The 23288-nt window shown below is 42.8% G+C and overlaps 1 protein-coding gene across 1 annotated transcript in view; it reads right to left on the reverse strand.

Moving 5' to 3' along the window:
- The window catches only part of RNGTT (RNA guanylyltransferase and 5'-phosphatase), a 599480-nt gene that overhangs the window by 125153 nt on the left and 451039 nt on the right, over window positions 1-23288 (reverse strand). The window contains exon 13 of the mRNA XM_033938319.1: window positions 21004-21104. Coding sequence (XP_033794210.1) covers window positions 21004-21104 — 101 coding nt within the window. The remainder of the gene's footprint in view (window positions 1-21003; window positions 21105-23288) is intronic.

Consider the following 23288-nt stretch of genomic DNA (forward strand, 5'->3'; position numbering starts at 1 on the left):
CCTCCCTGCCGCCTTACCTGGTGGTCTAGAGGGCTTTCGGGGCAGGAGCGATCTTCCTACGCTCCTGCCCCGTGCAGATCGCCATCAGGAAATGGCTGTAGGGAGTTCCTGACGTAGTCTCGAGAGACTACGGGAACTCCCAGCAGCCATTTCCTCATGGCGATCTGCATGGAGCAGGAGCGTAGGAAGATCTCTCCTGCCCCCAAAGCCCTCTAGACCACCAGGTAAGGCCGGGAAGGCGGCAGGGAGGAAAAAAAGATGGCTTTTTTTTTTTTACATTAAGACTGGTTTTTTTATTTTCCCCCCTCCCCAGAAAAAAAATCACAATTATATGAAACCGCGAATGCAGGAACCGCGAATGGGGAGGGGGAAGTGTACCTACTTCCCAACTAAAAAAATCAAAGGAAGAAGCAAAACCCTATCACCCTGAAAATTATATTTGTTGGAAAATTATATTTGTTGGATAATTGAAATTCCCTAAACTTTTTCCACCCACGATGTATCTTAAACTATTTTCAAGCAACCCCAAACCAATCTGTCTTCCAGACTGATCACTCCCCAACTGCTCTCTCTGGCCCTTTTAGACTCCTGACCAGCACTGCTCCTTCTACATGACATCATCAGACCTCAGCATTCTAGAATTCTTACTGTCAGTCAAGCAAATACAGGATTAATTTTGCTGGCTAACAACAAAAAAAACTTTTCACTTTAAAATATTAGAGAAAAAAACTTCTATCAGGTCTTCTGCCTGGGTAAACTATAACATATTTCAAATTTATTTTGTAACCCATGGTTACATTAATATGGCGCCACTGATCTCGGTTAACTCCTCTTATGCTAACGCCAAAAACTTCAAAACAGATCCTTTTGTTTTGCTATTCTCAGCACACACAAGGAGTATCATGACGGATGCTGCAAGATGCTTTATACTGCCCTACAGACCAGCAGAAATGTTGACCGCACCAGGGTGCAAATCAATTCTAATTCTTTTATAACACCTATTTTTCTTCTGCAAACACAGAAGTGGACAGAGTATAAAATTATTACAGAAAATAAAATCTCTTAAGGCATATATTCAAAATCATGCTGTCTCTCTCTCTCTTCAGGCTAAAATAAATTATTCGCCTACTGCTGTAAACATCCCCCAAATTGAGCAAAGTGATAGTATAGTCTAATAAAGATATTTATTTTCTCTGGAATTAGTAGAAAGAGGATGCAGCATTCCATTTGGTTAAAACATTCCTTGCTAAAAGGAATCCAGCAGTTTGGGAACGATATCTTTATCGGGCTGAACAAGTTTTTTAAGAAGCAAACCTCTGGGACTACCAAGATCCTGTCAAGCAAATAACATTGACTGAGGAAGGGGACATGAGTAGTCCTGGAACCGCATATTTTAAAATATTGATTAGCCTAAAGAAAGGTACTATTTCTTTGTTGGTTTGCAAACACGAGGAACAAGAGATGTGGACAGCAGCTAATGCTTCATATAAATAAAAGATAAACATTAGAAAAAGCAATAACAGACAAACTGAACACTGTGGAGAATAAATGAATCTGCTGCTTACAGAAGCAGAGAGAAAACGTGTCTGTAGCTGAAAGGCAGGATGTAAACCGACAGTAAGGATATTATGAGGAAATTAGCTTTATTATAAAGAATTAAATGCTTGCATAATTTATTTCATATCTTTAGCTGTCATTCCATTGGAGATCATTTAATCTCGGAAATAGAGAGTTGCACAGGGACAGAAATCCCACCCGTCCCCGTCAGGATCCTCTCTGTCCCCGCCAGGATCCTCTCCGTCCCCGCCCATCCCCACCAGGATCATCTCCATCCCCGCCCGTCCCCGCCAGGATCCTCTCCGTCCCCGCCCGTCCCCACCAGGATCCTCTCCGTCCCCGCCCATCCCCACCAGGATCATCTCCATCCCCGCCCGTCCCCGCCAGGATCCTCTCCGTCCCCGCCCGCCCCCACCAGGATCATCTCCATCCCCGCCCGTCCCAGCCAGGATCCTCTCCGTCCCCACCCGTCCCCATCAGGATCCTCTCCGTCCCCACCCGTCCCCGCCAGGATCCTCTCCGTCCCCACCCGTCCTCGCAAGGAATTACCTCCATCCCCGCCCGTCCCCATAAAAAGCAGCAATTACTTCTGACAGGATCTCCAATTCCACAGTTTCTTTTGTGTTTACGCTGCTGTTTTCCTTGTGGAATCTTTTTGGTGGAACCCTTTTTTTCTTTTCTGTTCAGGTAATTAACTTATAAACCCCCTCTTTTACTAAGGCTGACGTGTCCATTATATTATATGGACGAACCCTGCTTCCAAAGCCTTCCATCCCCGTGGGAGTCCCGTTGGCTAGAGGAGGGTCCCCGTGGGAGTCCCGTGGGCCAGAGGGGGGTCCCCGTGGGAGTCCCTTGGGTTAGGGGGGGATTCCCGCAGGATTCCCACGATTTCCGTTCCCATGCAGACATCTACTCTGAAACTCAAGATGGCGTTCCCCTCCCCCCCGCAACCTTTTTTAAAAAATTATATATTTAATGCACTGCACATAAAAGGTCAGGGCAATGGAGCCCAAATTTTTTCTTTTACACACAATGCACTTACAAAACAGGTGGTGTAAACATGACCCTATCCACAATACCTTGCCATAGTGCCTTATCCTTCTGGAGAAACCATTTCCATGAAATATAATGGTTGTTATCAATGTTTTATACTGATTTAGGGCTCCTTTTACAAGGTTGTGGTAGTGATTCTCCCACAGCAAATGCACCGAAGCCCATAGTAGAGAATGACATGGGGACAAATTTTCCCCTGTCCCCACGGGAACTCATTTTCCCATTCTGTCCTGATGAGTTCTTTTTTTTGCCAACTCCATCCTCATCTGCACAAGCCTCAAACACTTTAAAATCACAAGTGTTCGAAGCTTGTGCGGTTAAGTCAGAGCTTACAGGAATGGGGCAGGGAGAGCGACAAAACTCACAGGGACAAGACGGAGAAATCGAGTTCCTGCGGGGACAAATTTGTCCCCCTGTCATTCTCAACTATGGGCTTCAATGCATTTGCTGTGAGACAGTCACTGCTGTGGCTTTGTAAAAGGGACCCTTATTTCTTGGCTTTTCTGTTCAGATGCTAGTGGGAGTGACAAATAGGATGCATCTAGTTTTTGTTTTCTGTTCCTATTTTTTTTAAATTGACTAGATTTTCATACAATAACAAACACTTTCAGTAAATTGTTTGATAACTGAAATAAATCTATTCCCTTCTTTTTTTTTTTGGCTCCGTAGATTCCTTCTGCACCTTTGGAATTCTAGTTCAAATGGATACTGTCCTTAACAATAGTTTACATGCAGAGAAGAGCGACTAAGATGGTTAAGGGGCTGGAGGAGCTGCCGTACAGCAAAAGATTAGAGAAACTGGGCCTCTTCTCCCTCGAACAGAGGAGATTGAGAGGGGACATGATCGAAACGTTCAAGATAATGAAGGGGATAGATTTAGTAGATAAGGACAGGTTGTTCACCCTCTCCAAGGTAGGGAGAACGAGAGGGCACTCTCTAAAGTTGAAAGGGGATAGATTCCGTACAAACGTAAGGAAGTTCTTCTTCACCCAGAGAGTGGTAGAGAGCTGGAATGCTCTTCTGGAGTCTGTTATAGGGGAAAACACCCTCCAGGGATTCAAGACAAAGTTAGACAAGTTTCTGCTGAACAAGAACGTGCGCTGGTAGGGCTAGTCTCAGTTAGGGCGCTGATCTTTGACCAGAGGGCCGCCGCGTGAGCGGACTACTGGGCATGATGGACCACTGGTCTGACTCAGCAGTGGCAATTCTTATGTTCTTATCTGGTGCCTTCCCCTTACTCCTACCCACATTTTCTTTTAAATTTAAATGTTATTTATGGCAAACACAGTTAACATAACACACAAAATCAATACAAGAGCTTATTTTGAAAAATCTCACACCAATGCAGCTCTGCTTGTATTGCAACGAGGAAAGATCATGTGCTCGTAACTGGTGGGCATGCACAGATGTTCTGATAATTTGGGAAATTCTGCCCATCATCACCCTCATCAACATTCCTCTAAGGCAGGGGTGTCAAAGTCCCTCCTCGAGGGCCGCAATCCAGTCGGGTTTTCAGGATTTCCCCAATGAATATGCATGAGATCTATTAGCATGCAAATAGATCTCATGCCTATTCATTGGGGAAATCCTGAAGACCCGACTGGATTGTGGCCCTCGAGGAGGGACTTTGACACCCCTGCTCTAAGGGCTCCTTCCAGAATCTAGCACTATATCCTTTATAAACAGACAGTGTTTTTTCGCTGTTGCAATATGGTCTCTAGAGAATGTGAATGCAGTCTTTGTAGCTTCCCCAATTGTTTCATATAATAGAACCAGGCTTGGGAAATAAACTTGAGTTCTCCCGCAGTGTTTCTAATGATAAAGTAGAGAAAAGATTTCATTCTTATATTGTTCAAGCTCTCCTGTACCTTGTCAGATTGTTTAGAAAAGGGAAAGAGTATGTGGTAAAAACTATTGCTCCCTTTGTTGAGGACAAACAGATGCTGATGCTTAAGGGATATTCTTATTTCATTCCTTTTCTGAAAAGCTTCTCAGTAATAGTTTTGTTGTTGCAGTGGGAAGGCTACTTGGTATGCATGGTATTCCTTTCCCCCCCCTCCCAAACCAACTCTACTCTAGCTGTGGTGGTTTTCAGTGAAGTGAGTGCCCTGAGGATATAACACATTTGGTACATCCACTGCAGTGTGTAAGTAGGAATGTTGCTTTAAACAAGTAATGATCATGAACAATGCTCCCTGTGTGGCCCAGCACCTCTTTTGAAGATCCAATTCAGGACCGCCGTGCACCAGGAGCAGCACTTCTCCACCTCCCTCCTACTGCAATCCTGGCCGCTGTTGCTGCTTCTCTGAATCAGCAGCAGCAAAACAGCTTGCCTCACTCTCCCACAGGGCCGCACTTGCAGCCTCAGTATGATTAGAGGCTAGCTCTGCCCTGGAAGCGGGACATCTGAGGAGCATGACCGGCAGCTGTGTGGACTAAGGCTGTGAGTGCAGCCTCGCAGGAGAGTGAGGTAGGCTGCTTTGCCATTGCTACTGCTCATTTGGAGAAGCAGCAGCAGTGGCTGGGGAAGGGGAAGTGCTGCACAAGAGGGAGAGGTGAGAGAGAGTAAAGCACTGGATGGAAAGAGAGAGGGGGCTGATGTATATAAGGAGATACTAATGGAAAGGGAGAGAGGGGAGACAGATACTGGATGGAAGAGGGGAGAGGAAAAGGGCAGATGATATGGGGAAGAGACAAAGGTGGGAGATGATGGAACGGGGAAGTGAGAGGTGAGATGGTGGATAGAAAGGAGAGAGGGGGTACAGCAGATGTTGTATGGAAGTGGAGGAAAGACAAGAGAGGTTGTCGACACTAGACGGTAGACAAGGCCTTTTCTCTCCCCAGAAATTGCCAGAAAGGAGGAGGCTTGGCTCTTCTCTACAAATCATTTTTTGACATACAGCTTCTTGAAAAGCGCAATGACACATCATTAGAATATATGCTAGCTTTTGTCAATGATGAGCTCCATTGTCATCCATTGGGTATTTTGGTATTACATCGTCCTCCAATTCCTTGGAATAAATCCTTTGAACTTGTTTTTGAGATCATAACAAGCGCTTTTCAAAAATTTCTAAGATTACTAAACTAAACTAAACCTTAAGTTTATATACCGCATCCTCTCCATAGAGATGGAGCTTGGCACGGTTTACAGGAACTTTAATATAAGGAAAGAAAAACATAATAAGAGTTAGTGATTATAAAGAGGGTAGCAAGATTTACATTTTTGAAAATATCCAAGTTTTCAGATGCTTTCAAAATAATTTGAAGGAGCCCAGATTCCGCAGCAGGGCAGGAAGGTTATTCCAAAGCTCAGTGATTTTGAAGAAAAGAGATTTCCCTAATTTTCCAGCATAGATAATGCCTTTTAGCGAGGGGAAAGATAGTTTAAATTTTTGGATAGATCTGGTAGTGTCAGGTCTCGTAGAATTCCAAGGTAGTGGAATTAGAGGAGGAAGAATGCCATGTAAGATCTTGAATGTTTCGAAGGCACACTAAAAGTGAACCCTAGAAATTACTGGAAGCCAGTGAAGTTTTGACAGAAGCAGGGAAACATGATCAAATTTACTTTTTGCGAAGATCAACCTAGCCGCAGTATTCTGGATCTGCTGAAGTCTTTGGAGACTTTTCTTGGTTAGACTTAGATAGATGGAGTTGTAGTAGTCCAGCCTGGAATTGATTGTACAGGAGCTCAGTAGCAGAGGTCAAGACCTAGCAGAAGCCCATCCGTCTGTGGAGGTAGGGTATACTGATTGACCAGGAGGCCTGCCATCCAAAAAGCCAGAACTGAAAGTCAGTACTCTCTCTCCACCTGCTGGTAGATGGACACACCCCACTAGTTTCTAGATTCATCTGCTGCTGACGCTAAGGAATATTCTTTTAGTTGCCGTGACAATGGTTTTTGGTTCATCCAAACTCACAAAAGGTCTTTCAGAGATATAACACAGGATACTGGGCTTGATGGACCTTCAGTCTGTCCCAGTATAGCAATTCTTATGTTCTTATGGTTTTTGGCTTGTTTATTCTGTACCTCAGAGCAATTCAGTTTTGGTACACACACCCTTTTTGGGATGCACTGTTGTGCTGACATCGCATCTGGGTGTCTTTAAAACTCTATTGCCATTCAGTGCAGGCCATCATGTGCAGGGAGACGTTTGTTTGAACTCCCCAAAGGTTTGTCCTGGTTTAAATGTGCCTGCTTTACATTTAAGATCTTGCATGCCATCTTTCCATCTCTACATTACATTACATTAATGATTCTTATTCCGCCAATACCTTGCGGTTCAAGGCTGATTACAAAAGAAGTTATCTGGCCATTTCCAGAGGAATTGAAGAGCAGAGCGAATTGGGATGAGTCTTGCGGTGTTAGTTTGTCTTCAAGGATGTCTTGAATAGGATGGTTTTTATTTCTTTTCTAAACGATTTGTAGTCTGGAGTCGTTATCAGTAAATTGGAGAGTTGGTAGTCTAGTTTTGCTGCTTGAACGGCTAGAAGGCCATCGTACAGTTTTTTTTTCGTTTGATGTCTCTGATTGGGGGATGCGTGAACGGTTTGTGCGTTCTCCTGTGTTTGGTTGAGGTAGTTTGGATTAAGCAGTTGTTTAAGTAGGCTGGGCTATCTCCGTTTATGGCTTTAAATAGTAGCGCAAATCCAATTCAAATTATACTGTCTATTATTCAAAGCAATAAATGGCTCAGCCCCCAATTACCTAAACAACCACCTGAACCAAAATCTCGCCGCTAGACAAAGAAGATCTAAGACTCCATTTACCTATCCCTCACTCAAAGACACCCAGCGTAAGAAGATGTTTGGCAGTCTACTAGCGACGCAAGCAGCAAAATTGGACCATGCCATCTCCAACCTGCTGATGACAACAAGCGATTTCAAATCTTTTCGCAAAGAAATCAAAACCCATCTATTCAAAAAATTTATACAGATGTCATAACTCCAACCTGGATTCCCCTCAGTGTGACTCCCCCATCCTCCTTTCTTCACCAGTTACCCTTCCCCTCAAAGCTCAAGCTTGTCAACTGCTTCCCTAACTGCATATATACTGAAACTGCACTATATCCTATCTGTACAGCATCCCGAATTGTATATCCACTGGAATAGCCCAATCCTCCTTGCCGTATCCCATTCCCTAAAACTATACTACACCATTCTTCTTGTAACTCCTATGGAAATGTTCTTCTTCTTGTAACTCTTCTGGAAAAGTCCAGAAGTCTCTTGCAATCATCCTGGAAATGTCCAGATGTCTCTTTTGTAATCCGCCCAGAACTGCAAGGTTGAGGCAGAATAGAAATCAGTAATGTAATGTAATGTACTCTTGCTTGTATTGGGAGTCAGTGTGAATCGAGGTATGCCGCCGTGATGTGGTCGTGTTTCCTCAGTGAATAGATAAGTCTAAGTGCTGTGTTCCTCTATCTTAGCGCTCTACTTCTCTATCTTGGAATTCTACAAGATCTGAGATTACCAGATCAACTCAGAAATTCAAATTATCTTTTCCTACGCTGAAAGGTGTTATCTATACTGGCAAAATGGGGCAATCTCTTTTCAAAATTACTGAGCTCTGGAATAATCTTCCTCTCCAGTTGTGTGATTTGGGATCTTTCCAATTATTCTATAAACATTTGAAAACTTGTCTTTTTTTTCAAAATCATAAACTGCGCTTCCCTCTATATCATCCTTAATTCCTATTGTATTTTCTTTTAATTTCTGTAAACCGTGCTGAGCTCTTTTTTTTTTTTATAGAGAAGATGCGGTATATAAACCTAAGGTTTAGTTTAGTAAAACCTTTTTATGGATCAAGGTAGTAAAAATATACATGGGATCTTTCTCTTTTCAAGGACTGACCAGTGGCTAAATCCTGACACAGCACAGAATTGTGAAATGCTGGCCAGCTCTTATTCACTGCATTGCACAAAGTCATTTTGAATTTGGCAAAAAGGAGGTTTTTTTAAGCCCATGAGATTTTGTCGGGCTAGGCCTTAACTGTGGCGGCTGGCCTGTGCCACATTTTCTGAGGTTTTTTCCCCTCCTTTTTTGCATTTAAATAAACTCGTACTATATTTGGTGAAAGTGTTTTGTTGTAATTGTTATGTTCTTAACATCTGGTAAAAAAAATATGTATTTTTCAAATTTGTTCATGTTCTTCTTAATGCATTTCTATCCAATCCAAACAACTTATTGTCACAATAACTGTTTAGTTTCATAATTCTAAAATGAAATTTGTATTTTCATAATATATCAAGTTTCTATTAGTGCTTGATGAATCGCTTATTTAATTTCCTAAGCGATGTACAATTTATTAAAAAACGGGTAGTGAATACAATAAAATAATTTCAGACTTACAGAATAGGACTAATATGAATCGTGGGGGGTAATTCCTTGTTAGAGTTGAAAAACAATAGGGAAGTAAACGAGAGGAAGGGTAAAAAATTTAAAGATGTTAAAAGAAAAAAAAGCTTATGATTTCAAGTCAGTAAGTGACAGGCTGAATGCGTCTTTAAAAAGATAGGTTTTTAGGATTTTTTTTAAAGGATGAGTCTCTTCTGAGCCAAAGATCTTTTTCATTAACAGAACAATACTAATAATATTTGCATCTGTTAATGAATAATTCTTTGTGCCTCTGACAACGCACCTACGCCATCTAATTTCACCAGATGTCTATATTGTAATTTATGTAAATTATGTCATCTCTGTCCTGTCTCGATTATTATGGATGTACTTTGTAACCCATTCTGGGCTCCTTTGGGAGGATGGGATAAAAAAAAATTGAATAAAAAGCACCTGTATTTCCTGTTACCAGGATAGCAAATATCACCCTATAAAATGTGTGTTTCTATTGCACGTGAGGTCAAATACATTTAAGTACATTATTTATTGTGAAATAGTTTTTACCCTCATCGTCTACAATTCTTGGCAAGAAACAAATTACATACATACTAAAATCAATAAACCACACAAAAGCTTAACACTTCATGAGGCTTCTTTAAAACTCGTCTATCAATTACTTAGGCAGCAGCAAGGCACTGCAAAAGACAGTAAGAAAATTAAATGCTCCCTTCTATGAGAAATAAGACAGACAATAAATATGGATCCACCTCCATTATCAGGACACATCCATCCCACTTCAATATGCCTTTGAAAAAGTTGTGAAGACTCACTCACCTTCTATATTACAGTGTTAGTTTGCCTTAGGGCTCCTTTTACTAAGGTGTGCAAGCATTTTTAATAATAATAATAACTTTATTTTTGTATACCGCATTACCATGGAAGTTCTATGCGGTTAACAGATGAAGAGACTGTACATTACAGCAAAGTTACACTTTTTTTTTTTTTTTTGGCATAGCTACATTTACATTTTCGGCGACGCTACATTTGCGGTGAAGTTATTTTTCAGGTCGGTTACTATTGCAGTGAAGTTACATTTGTTGTAGGTTGCATATATATAGCATATAGCGGAGTTCATACAGTAGTGTTACATACATACAGCGGTGATATATACTGTTTTTGTGTGCGCTAGCCCAAAAATTACCGCCTGCTTAAAAGGAGGGGGTAGCGGCTAGCATGCCTTTGTAAAAGGAGCTCTTAGTGTTGGTTTGGTTATATAAAGGATGATGAGAAAACAAAAAGAAAGTCAAACACACTGAACTGGATCAGCTCCTGCAGAACCTGACAAACGTTTGACAAGCTTCCTATGGCAGATGTGAGAAATGCATGGATTCAAAATTATCAATTTATCAAAACCTATGACATATACTTTGAAAGCATGCAATCATTTGACTGCATTAAAGGAACGTTTCAAGTTCAGTTTTCCTCAAAGTACCGTGTTAACATTTGAATATAACTATTTATTTAAATTATTTGAATTTTTTACTCCATAAATGGAAAACCTGTGAAATTTGTTTGCTTTGGTACAATAGGATGTGCTTAAAATCTACAGTATATTCCAATAATTTTTCCACAGCAATAAGTTTAATTTCAACTTTGTATTTCATCCAAAGAGGATTCTAAATTACATTATAAATTAATATTTCAGAAATATGAATAGAACCACAACCTCTGGCAACATCTCTCTGCCTTTCAGAATACATGAACAGAAGCAGACCAGTGGTCCATTTTGCCCAGCAGTCCACTCACACGTCGGCCCTCTGGTCAAAGACCAGTGCCCTAACTGAGACTAGCCCTACCTGAGTATGTTCCGGTTCAGCAGGAACTTGTCTAACTTTGTCTTGAATCCTTGGAGGGTGTTTTCCCCTGTGACAGACTCTGGAAGAGCGTTTCAGTTTTCTACCACTCTCTGGGTGAAGAAGAACTTCCTTACGTTCATACGAATCTATCCCCTTTCAATTTTAGAGAGTGCCCTCTCGTTCTCTCTACCTTGAAGAGGGTGAACAACCTGTCCTTATCTACCTGCCCTTCAGTACCTTGAATGTTTCGATCATGTCCCCTCTCAATTTCCTCTGTTCAAGGGAGAAGAGGCCCAGTTTCTCTAATCTTTCACTATATGGCAACTCCTCCAGCCCCTTAACCATCTTAGTCGCCCTTCTCTGGACCCTTTCGAGTAGTACCATGTCCTTCTTCATGTACAGCGATCAGTGCTGGACACAGTACTCCAGGTGAGGGCGCACCATGGCCCGGTACAGCGACATGACAAGCTTCTCCGATCTGTTCGTGACCCCCTTCTTAATCATTCCTAGCATTCTGTTCGCCCTTTTCGCCGCCACTGCACATTGCGCGAAAGGCTTCAACTTGTCGATCATAACTCCCAAGTCTCTTTCGTGGGAGGTCTCTTCAAGTACCACCTCGGACATCCTGTATTCATGCATGATATTTTTGTTATCGACATGCATCACTTTACACTTATCCAAGTTGAACCTCATCTGCCATGTCGATGCCCATTCCTCAAGCCTGATTATTTCACATTGCAGATCTTCGCAATCCCCCTGTGTCTTCACTACTCTGAACAACTTCATATCGTCTGTAAATTTAATCACCTCACTCATCATACCTATGTCCAAATCATTTATAAAGATGTTGAAAAGCACAGGTCCAAGCACCGAGCCCTGCGGCACCCCACTGGTGACGCTCCTCCAGTTCGAGTATTGTCCATTTATCCCCACTCTCTGTTTCCTATGCTCCAGCCAGTTTTTGATCCACATGAGTATTTCACCCTCGATTCCATGACTCGCAATTTTCCAAAGTAGTCGCTCATGTGGAATGGTAATTTCTGGGTCTCTCAAATAAAGCAGAATATCATCCACATAAGCAGAAAGCTTATATTCCCAATTCGAATAAGGAATACCTCGTATCCCCTTTGCTTGGTTAATAGCTATTAACAAGGGTTCCAGAACAACATCAAAGAGCAAAGGAGATAAAGGACAACCCTGTCTAACCCCCCTTAGCAAATTAAACCGTTCTGACAAATTATTGTTAATATATAATTTTGCACCAGGAGAGCTATACAGAGTCTGAATCATTTGAACAAAACCAGAACCTATACCAAACCATTCTAAAGCCTGATACATAAAAGTCCATTCAACTCGATTAAAGGCTTTTTCTGCATCCAAGGAGATCAAAAAAGCCAAATCATTCATGTTTTTTGTCAAATTTAGAGAATGAAAAGCCAATCTAGTGTTATTAGAAGAATGTCTAATAACACTGCTATTCAAAAAGACTATACAGCCTTCTTATCCCCCCCTCGCATCCTCCCCCCTCCATGCAAATTTCCAGCTGACCTCCTACCCCTCTACTAATATCTCCCCAATGACCCTATCAAGTAACCAACCCTAAACTACTTCTTCCCTACTAGTAATCCTCAATTCTCCTCCCTTCCTTAATTTCTCCCCTTTGCATCTACTATTTAATGTCCCCTAAACTGCAATTTTCTCTGCATCTACTGTGTAAGCGTCCCCTAAATTGTAACTTCCTGGAAATGTCCAGCTGTCTTATTCTGTAATCCGCTTAGAACTGCAAGGTACAGGCGGAATAGAAGTCACTAATGTAATGTAATGTGGAACCTTGTCGAATGCCTTCTGAAAATCTAGATATACAATGTCAACCGGGTCGCCCTTGTCTATCTGCCTGTTTACTCCCTCAAAGAAGTGCAGCAAGTTCATCAAACAAACTACTAGAAGGTAATTGAACATGTCACTTTTCCACATAGTCCCCATGCAAGATCAACTAAATATTCTGGAGCTTGACCATGGAGCACCTTATAACACAAGCAACCAAATTTAAAAACTATTCTCACTTCAAACAGAAGCCAATGCAATTTGTGGTAATAAGAGGTTACATGGTCAAATTTTCTTACATGAAAATTCAAATGTACGAACTCTGTGGAGATGTTTTTGATAACCTCCAAGATAAACAATATTACAATAATCTAAAATTGACATAATTAATGACTGCATTAAGAGCTGAAATGATAAATCAACAAAATAAAATCTAATAGTATGCAACTGCCAAAGTATAAAGAAACTTTATGAGGTACTTCTGGACTTAATGTCGTTTCTTTCTAACTACACTCCTAAATTTTTACAGTACACTGTATTGGATAAACTATTCCATTCAGATTCAAATTATCCTCTATAAGCCTAATAGGCGTAGCAAAAAAAGTTTATTTGAACTCTTTTCATCCATTCTTCCACCAAAGATAGTAACTGAGAAATTTGATTACAATATTTTGATGAGAGGGGTGAAACCAATAATACAACCACAATATAATTCACATAACTAAAAAGCTTGCTTGCAAAAGTAGCTAACCGAACTTCCAATGATAAGAGGTAAATATTGAAAAGCAGCAGAGAGAGGGGTGATCCCTGTGGACCCCCACAAGGATTATGCCAAACACGTGAAAGAACTCCATCAAACAATACCTGATAGGTACCAGAACACAGAAAGTCCCCAAATCACTGGAGTAAGAGCTGATAAACCTAGTGACCATTTATTGTTTTCCTCAATATAGGACATCTACTAATTTTCAGTCCCGCCTCCAATCCCACCCTAGCCCTGCCCCAGCCCCACCCCCAATTTCTTCCATTCATTTTTCATGTACACATATCTTATTAATTCATAATGATAACCATAAAATTAAAAAAACACCACCACAAAGCACACTGTATGCAGAGAAAATGTTAATTATAATTTATATTTGGGGGGTTTTCAAAGAGGTCAAGACAGATGACTTTAAAATATGCAATGTCACCTCAGTAACAACTATAGAAAAATAGACAAATATAGTGCAAAATATAGATAGCAGTATAAATTCTCAAAACTAACACATTTTGATCACTAAAATGAAAATAAAATCATTTTTCCTACCTTTTTGTTGTCTGGTGAGTCTCTGGTTGCACTTTCTTCTGACTGTGCATCCATTCTTTCTGTCTTTCTTTCTCTCTCCCTGCCCCCTTTCTTGCTCTTTCCCTGCCCCTTCTTTCTCTCCCCCAGCCCCCTTTCTTACTTTCTATCCCCCTGCCCTCTTTCTTTCTCTTTCCCTCTGCCCCCATTATTTATTTCTTTATCTCCCCTGCCACCTTTCTTTCTCTCTCCCTGCCACCTTTCTTTTCTCTGTCCCCCTCTTTCTTTCTCTCTCCCTGCCCCCTTTCTTTCTCTTTCCCTTTCTCTCTGTCCCCCCTCTTTCTTTCTCTCTCCCTGCCCCCTTTCTTTCTCTTTCCCTTTCTCTCTGTCCCCCCTCTTTCTTTCTTTCTCTCTCCCTGCCTCCCCTTTCTTTCTTACTGTCTTTCTTTCAAACCACAAATCTCTCCCCCCTGTTGCATCTTTGAAGAACATTAAGCCCAGAGCAGGGCTGCTGCTGGCATTCAGAGCCATCTTTCCTATCTGCAGCGAGCTTGGGCACCTCCCGCAGCTGGTTGGTGTCGAGCAGTAGCTCCTCCAGGCTGCAGCTGTAGCAGTAGATCTCGTCAAGCACAACCTGAAAGGAACAGTGCCGCTCGTCCACCGACTCCACATGCCAGTTGCAGTGCCAGAGGAGAATACACTTGAGCATGGCGAGGGCTGCCGCTGCCAAAGCCCAGGCTGCTCACATTCAATGTGCAGATTGGGGGGGGGAGGGCTGGGTTACTCACATCCAACGTGCAGATGGGGGGTCCTCCTCACACCGCGGCCTAAGCCGGTTCCTTCACACACCGTGACCTAAGCCCTCGGGACGAACACTAGGCCAGGGCCATAGGGAGGGGGCGGTCCTGTCAGGGGGGAGACTGAGAGCACATGAGCCGAGGTCCCTGGGGCACTCAGAGCTCCCCGTGCATTCTCTCTTGGCCCTTACAGCCAGTCACTGGCGCCAGCAGGGAGAAATCCTGGGCTCCTTTTGGGCACCCCTGCATGTTATCTCAAGCACAGCTTTGGGATGCCAAAATGTCCCGTTTTCAGAAAGAGAGCAACTAGGCTCTAGTTGCTCTCTTTCTGAAAACGGGACATTTTGGCGTCCCGAAGCTGTTCTTGGGGACAATGGAACAGGGTACCCAAAAATGGGATGGTCCCATTCAATACCGCGCGTTGAACCACCTGCCGCGCTAGTACCTAACGCCTCCACTGATGAGGCGTTAGAATTTTAGGCTGCCGCAGGGGTTAGCGCGTGATAAAATGTCCGACACGCTAACCCATGTAGCGCGCCTTGATAAAAGGAGCCCTTAGCCAAAAGGAAAGATTTATAAAGAGTTTTACCTTATTCAAAATTGTCATTTCTTTAATAAGACATTAACTATTTTTTTCTGAGGCCCTCCAAGTACCTACAAATCTAAAATGTGGCCCTGCAAAGGGTATGAGTTTGAGACCACTGATTTGGATAGTTTTAACTCCTGTACCGTACCAAAAATATAAATAAATAAAAAGGGAGACACCCAGAAAAACATACACAGGGGAACCATGAAAGTGGGTCAATTTTTTTTCTAAAGAAAGTATAAGCAAACCAAAAGAAAGGCAAAGCCGATGTCATAATACAAGCCACTGCTTGCCCTGTATCGGTAGCATGGAATATTGCTACACCTTGGGTTTTGGCCAGGTACTAGTGACCTGGATTGGCCACCGTGAGAACGGGCTACTGGGCTTATGGACCATTGGTCTGACCCAGTAAGGCTATTCTTATGTTCAGGGGTGGGAGAACTTCGGAGATTCTGGCAGGAGGGAGTGGGCATCCCTCTTGCCAGTCATCTTTGCGGGCGGGGGGAGGGAGGGGGGCCATGGATGAGTTCCCTGCTGCTAAACTGATCATATGATCAGTTCAGCGGCTGTGTCTATTTGTAATGTAGATCAGCATTTTGCTGGCCTACATTTCAGGTGCCTTTCGTGGTCCTAGGGAAACTGCTAAGGCCTACTAAACTTGCTTAAGGCCACTTCCAGGCGAAACCACACTGCCTAGCCTTGGGTGAGCTTAGGAGGCTCTACACGCCTCCCTAGACAAGCAAAAATGCCTATAATATAGGCTGCCTGCCTCGGTGTGTTTTTTTTTTTTTTTTTTTTTAATGTGTGTCCCGACTGGCTGGTTAGACAGCAATAGGACACCTACCACCGCCTACAATCGGGATGCCCTTTATAGAATTTCCCCCTTAAGGTCCACTCAACTCCTGTAATGCATTTGATGAAATAAGAACTGGATCCAAAGAAACACCAGGCAGCGAACGAGGACTGGGACGAAAGGAGGGTGCTTCCATACTCACATTTCCTCCGAAAGACATTCCCTCAACAGTAGTAAAAATTATTTAGTTATTTTAAAATTTTAATCCCACTTATCAACTAGACAGGTTACAAAAGGACATAAATAAAATCTCAAATAACCCAGTAACAGATTCAAAATGACTCAAACCAAAAATCATCTAGAGATAGCAAAATTTTCCATAAGGCTTTGCATTTCTGATGGATGTTTGAGGGCTAATTCTTTAACATTTCCTTTCCTTTTGTCCGATAATAGGAAAATTTAAGAAGAAAACATCCAACTTCCCAATCAACAAATTCACCGTTCCTTAGTTGGCCCTGAAGGGGCTCCAAAGTGCTGTACTATAAATGCCTCTTTGGTCATCCCTTTCCAGGCTGCATTCCACAGAAATGTAATCTTTTCAAAGGCTTTGGGTTGTTCAGTGATAACATCAGACATTTAATAAGAGTTCCCCAAGAAGCTCTATCTCCTCCCTTCAGCAATCCTCAGCTCTATTTAGGGGGCCTCGATCAACTTGTTTTATGACAGTGCAATGCTTTTAAAGGCTCCAGAGCTAACAGTAATGTCGTCAGATGCTCTGGAGCAGGGGTGCCCAACGCGTCGATCGCGATCGACCAGTAGCTCAGGAAGGCAACTCGAGTCGATCGCACTCGTGTTGCCGTCCTGATCTACGATTTCAGCCCCTAGCGAACTTATGCTCCGGGCTCTAACGTGTGCGTGCAGGCTTCTCTTCTCTTCCCTCCGAAACCGGAAGTTATGCCCGGGGAGGGGGAGGGGGGGAGAAGGGAAGCCTGCACGCACATGTTGAGAGCCCTGAAGCAAGCGTTCGCTACGGGCTAAGACGGGAGACATGTTAGTGAAGCATTTCCTCTTCTTGCTGCCGGGTCCTGCCTACTTTCTGTTTCCGCGAAGGCAGGACCCGGCAGCATTTCCCCCAACAGTTCCTCGCGATGCTGGTCGGCCGAAGCAGGGAGAGGTTGGGGCAGCGGCGGCTTTTAGGCGTGTTATTGGCGTCGGCTTTCGGGCCTGTTATTGGTGGCGGTTTGGGTCCTGGTCCCCGATGGCAGTTTGGGTCCCCGATGGCAGTGGCAGTGTCTTGGGGGAGGGCAGGGAGAAAGAAGAGAAACAGAAAAAAAGGAAAGGGAGGCAGAGAAAAAGAAAGGGCAGGGAGAGAGGAAGGAAAAGTTGGGGGAGGGAATGAGGTGTGGAGGAGAGGAAGCATACAGGCTGAAAGAAGGGAAGAAAGACTGGATGCACAGTCAGAAGAAGAAAGTGCAACCAGAGACTCATGAAATCACCAGACAAGGTAGGAAAAATGATTTTATTTTAAATTTAGTGATCGAAATGTGTCTCAATTTATATCTGCTGTCTATATTTTACACTAAGGTCCCCTTTTACTAAACCGCAATAGAGTTTTTTAGCGCAGGGAGCCTATGAGTGTCGAGAGCAGCGCTGGGCATTCAGCGCAGCTCCCTGCGCTCTAAAAACTGCTATCGTGGTTTAGTAAAAAGGGAGGGGGGTATATTTGTCTATTTTTGTATGGTTGTTACTGAGGTGATAGTGCATAGAGTCATCTGCTTTGACCTCTTTGAAAAACCCTGGAATAGGAATGATAATTAACATTTTCTATGCGTACAGTGTGCGTTGTGTTTTTTTAAAATTTTATTGTTGGTAGATCATTTTGACTTGGTCATTTTAAAAGTAGCTCGCAAGCCCAAAAAGTGTGGGCACCCCTGCTCTGGAGGATGAAATGCAGCAATAGATCTTGCCTCCTACTTATTCCACACCAATGTAATACTTTTAAAAGTTTTGGGCACCTGGTGATGATGCAATTCACAACTCTAGGAAGGGCAGCATAGATCTCTCCTCCTTTAGGACAAGTTATAGCATGTTCAGTTGTAAATGCTTTTCACTGCTATGCAGTTTAAGTCTGAAATGGATATTGCTAAGTCTAATCTAATATTTATTCAAAGAAGAATGCTTGGGAAAGTTATGAGAATGACTAAACCTATAGTTTTCAGTTCTTCCAAACTTCTTTTTGATTAGGACTGAATTAAATTTTTGTCTTCCAAAAGCAGATACGTTAACTTACTTATATATAATCTCCACAGACTACAACGGATTCAGAATGCCGCGGCCAAGCTTATCTTCGCTAAAAGTAATTTGACCATGTCTCCCCGCTCCTGGCCAAGCTCCACTGGCTTCCGATAATCGCCAGGGTCCACTATAAATGCGCCTGTTTAACTTTCTAAATCCTATATGGTATCCTCCCTCCCTTTATCCCTCTTTCTTGGAATTCCTCAAACCCTAATACCACCAGATCCTCCCACAAATTAAAACTATCCTTCCCCTCACTAAAAGGCATTTCCCACACAGGAAAGCTAGGGACCTCCCTCCACTTCAAAATCACTGAGCTCTGGAACAACCTTACCTCCCCTCTTCGGAACTTGAGCTCTCTCCAAGTTTTCCGCAAACATCTGAAAATCTGGCTTTTCTCAAAAAATGTAAGTCTCCCTCCAACTTAGGAATCAAGGAACTCTTATATCTTGGCATCCCAAGTCCTCTAAATTTTCTTCACACTTCTACCTCTAACCCTCTGTTGTAGTTCCTTCCTATTTCTCCTACTGTAAACCGCGTTGAGCTCTACGAACGTGAAGATGATGCGGTATACAAATCTAAGGATTAGATTAGATATAACCACAAGCAAACAACTATGGGCTAGATTCACAAAGCAAACCGATCATGTATTATTATTATTATTATTATTAAGATTTTTATATACCGCCTATCAAGGTTATCTAAGCGGTTTTTTACAATCAGGTACTCAAGCATTTTCCCTCTCTGTCCCAGTGGGCTCACAATCTATCTAACGTACCTGGGGCTATGGAGGATTAAGTGACTTGCCCAGGGTCACAAGGATACCGATCGGTTTGCGAGCCCTTTCTGACCAGATTTCCCTCCAACCCCATTCACTAATGCCTGTAGCGATCCTCCTATGCAAATTAGTAAAACCCCATGCAAAATAGCCAAGTGATTGATTCACTAACAATTGCTTGGCTATTTTGAATCGGGTTTTACTATTGGCAAACCTGACTGCGGCAAACCTGTCAGTAACTGAGTTACCGACAGGTCTGCAGGTTTTTTGACAGGCTTGCCTGTCTTTTTTATTCATTTTTTTTTCATGGCACAGATATTTTGCATGTGCTACACACATAAAATATCTGCCCCATAAAAAAAAAATGAAAAGACATGCGGACCTGTCAAACGGCCGAGGGCTCTCCCTCCCCGACAAACACGATCCCACCTGGCAACCCACAAATAGCAAGAGGGATGCCCACTCCCTCCTGCCACCAACCGACACCCCCACGACCAGCATGACACTCACCCCTCATCCCCGACCGGCACGGCCCTAGCCCTCCATCCCCATGACCGGCACAGTCCTTGCCCTCATCCCTCTCACCCCCGACCGGCACGGCCCACCCCCAGCACCAAAAAATTGAGAGCAGGAGGGGTGCTCAGTCCCTCCTGCTCCATAGGCCGCCTGGCACCCCAGTACCTCTACGTTGGGAGCAGGAGGGGTGCTCAGTCCCTCCTGCTCCTCTGACTCCAGCGACACGTCTGCCTGGGCCTTAGGCCCTGTCCCGGTGCATCATGTGATACACAGGGAGGAGCCTAAGGCCCTGATTGGCTCAGGTGCCTCGGGCTCCTCCCACCTTGGGAGGGATTTGAGACGCCTGAGCCAATCAGGGACTTCCTTAGGGCCTATGGAGGTGGGAGGCCTACGGAGCAGGAGGGACTGAGCACCCCTCCTACTCCCAACTTTTAGTTCGGGGATGTCGGTCGGGCCGTGCTGGTTGGGGATGTGTGCCGTGTCGGAGGGATGTGCCATGCCGTGTGAGAGGCTCTTTTCATTTTTTTAAATAGGCCTGATATTTTGCAGCCTATCAAAAAAAATGGAAAAAAAAAGCCGGCAGAACAGCAGTGACAGGAGGCTGCTTCTCCTGTCACTACGGTCAGGGTCTGCACATGCTCCAGGAGGAGTGTGTGGCGCAGTGGTTGGATCTACAGCCTCAGCACCCTGGGGTTATGGGTTCAAACCCCACACTGCTCCTTGTGACCTTGGGCAAGTCACTTAATCCTCCATAGCCCCAGGTACGTTAGATAGATTGTGAGCCCACCGGGACAGATAGGGAAAATGCTTGAGTACCTGATTGTAAAACCGCTTAGAAAACTTTGATAGGCGGTATATAAAATCCTAATAAACTTAATAATAATAACTTAATAAACTTAAACTCTCTAGCGATCCTGGCCGTGGGTGGGGGGCGTGTCAACGATTGTCCCCATTTGCATGCAGGCCTTTTGTGAATTCGTCAGCAATCGGGAACAGATCAGAGACAGACTTGGGGGTTAGTGAATCTAGCCCTATGTCTGCCTGAGAAATATATAAAAGAGTAAATCCTCCCACAGGTAGAAAACTACAGAGAGAATTAACTTTAGACAAGGCTCAGGCTTTTGATCGTTGTCTGCTGAGACTAATTAATTAGGACCTGTTTGATCTTGTACTGTGAAATCATGAAGCAAATTTAGAATATGAACAACAGACACTTAACACTTTTTTTTTCTAAGACATGAGAAAACTTTAAAAAAGAACTACTTCTGCTACATAAAAAGAGATCACAGGGATAACATAGTTCAATTCATGGAAAAAAATATCCACATACCCTTCTCCACCAATTTTTGTTATTTTTAGACGGAAATCAACTGAGTTTAGATTGGGAGGCTTCCATTTCAGAATGTCATCACATCGACCTGGCCTGTATTTCTAAAACAGAAAAGTTTCATAAATATGTGTTCCAATAAAATCAGTACGAATGCCAATACTGAATGGAATAACATTTTTACTTGCTCACCCTATATCTATGCAGCATTCATTATAAAGAACCTCTACTATGGTTATACTTCAAAGAGGTCAATTCTTTTCCAAAACATGATACAATTCCATTCAGCAGTGTACGTAAATTAAATTTATATCCTGTACAGAGGGCAGAAAAGTAATCAGGTGTAGATATTATGTGGGCAATTTTCAAACAGTCACACCGTGGGTACTTTGAACCTGCAGACTTAGAATCTAAAACAGTGAATTGCAAACATTATGCAAAGATGAGATTCCAGGTGTGCCGTGGCGAGATACAAGCCTCTCACTGCCGGCACAAGCGCTGGTGCCTCTCCTCCACTCTGCCCCTCCCCTTTCTGCTGATAGAAGGATTTCCAAAACCCGGCAGTTTATCTGGGTTTTGGAAGGCCCCCGAGCTCAGGGCTGCGTCTAGAACAGTGGTTCTTAACCTTGTTGGAGGTACTGAACCCCACCAGTTTCATATGCGTGTTCACTGAACCCTTCTTTATTCCCTTAGTTTTGCCGGAGCTAGACTAGAATTACTCAACTTGGCATTGCAAATCATGCAATTAGGACGCTGACTCCCATCACGTTCCGTTATACATGTGAATCCATATTGTACATATTCGTCCGACCACTTTCGTATTTTGCTCGACATAGTTAGTAAGGGATTAAAATATTAAGATAGGTATCACACGACGTACCATCACAACAGTTACAATTCGACTACTGTGTGCATCAAATCCCCTGCAGCACAGATAGGCCAAGCGATGTTGCATGATCACCTGCAGCCAATTATGAACAAGCGGGGCGTATCATCACGAATCATAAGCGCTTCGGTCACGTTCAATCATCTATCAGTTAAATCACAAATTTTGATCAGGAATTGATTGATGTATATAAGGCGTTAGTTACAGATTGATAGATCAAGAAACCGAGTACACAATCAGTCTTAATCAAAATCACTAAATAACTGATAGATGATTGAACGTGACCGAAGCACTATATGAGTCGGAGGTGTGTTTTGACCTCCGCCGAACCCGCGAGACTGACTCACCGAACCCCTGGGGTTCGGTTGAACCCAGGTTAAGAACCACTGGTCTAGACTCTGAGCATGCCCACTAGATGCAGCCCCTAGTTTAGTGTGCCTTGGAGAAAAACGTTTGCGAGACACTGATCTAAATGAAACAACTTTGAAAACTGACTATGGGTAGAAAGAACCTATAGGCCTTGCCACTGCTTTCTCTGCGGGCTGTTTATTGCTGGCAAACAATGCACTTGTATTGAAAAATCCAATTTCCATGTGCTGCTTTTCAACACCTCTCTGAGCATGCCCATTTGAATATCTATCACAATCTGCTAAAAAGTATGCATGCTATGAAAGCCAGTAATAGCAATTTTGAGCTTTTTTAGTCGAGTATTGTCCTCTGTTTCTTTTTCTGTTATACAACTTTTATTAAACGTGAGAGTAAATTTAAGTAGGATAGTTGAAACTAACACAGGCTCTCAGCGAGCAGATACCCAGATCTGGATATTGCTTTATTTCAGGGTTTGTTAATCTAATTGCAAGAAAGATAAGACCTCACTGCGTGGACTAACATTAGACGGATTTGTCAAACATCTAAATTGCTACTGATTGAGCTAAAATCTCACCTCCCTGACATGTAAGAGAAAAGGAGAAAAAAAATCATTACAACATTGATTTAGGTTTTATTATGATGGTAGTCAGTAAACATCCTCTAGAAGAGAAAAAAAAAAGCTTGTTTACATGTTAATGAGAAGTGACTCATTAAAAAAATAAACCAGAAAATCATGCTTTCGGTATGGGAAAGAAAATGTATTTTTAATTAGGTGATCCTCCCAGCACCCACAAAAAAAACCTATGTTCAGATAAACTAAGAATTATATATACAGTCTTGCTTGCTTAGGCACCAAATTATGCAAACTATAATACACAAGAGTAGAAGCAATGAGAGGGAAAAAAAACCCCTATTACTTTAAATACATTTCTGGCCCTTTAGGGATTCCCCAGTTGAACCTATTTGAAGCCAACAATATATTGGTATTGGGTGTTTTGCAAACACTCTAAATTCAGCTGCACATCTAATAATA

The sequence above is a fragment of the Geotrypetes seraphini genome, chromosome 3, assembly GCF_902459505.1.
Source record: "Geotrypetes seraphini chromosome 3, aGeoSer1.1, whole genome shotgun sequence".
In the NCBI taxonomy this organism is placed as follows: domain Eukaryota; kingdom Metazoa; phylum Chordata; class Amphibia; order Gymnophiona; family Dermophiidae; genus Geotrypetes; species Geotrypetes seraphini.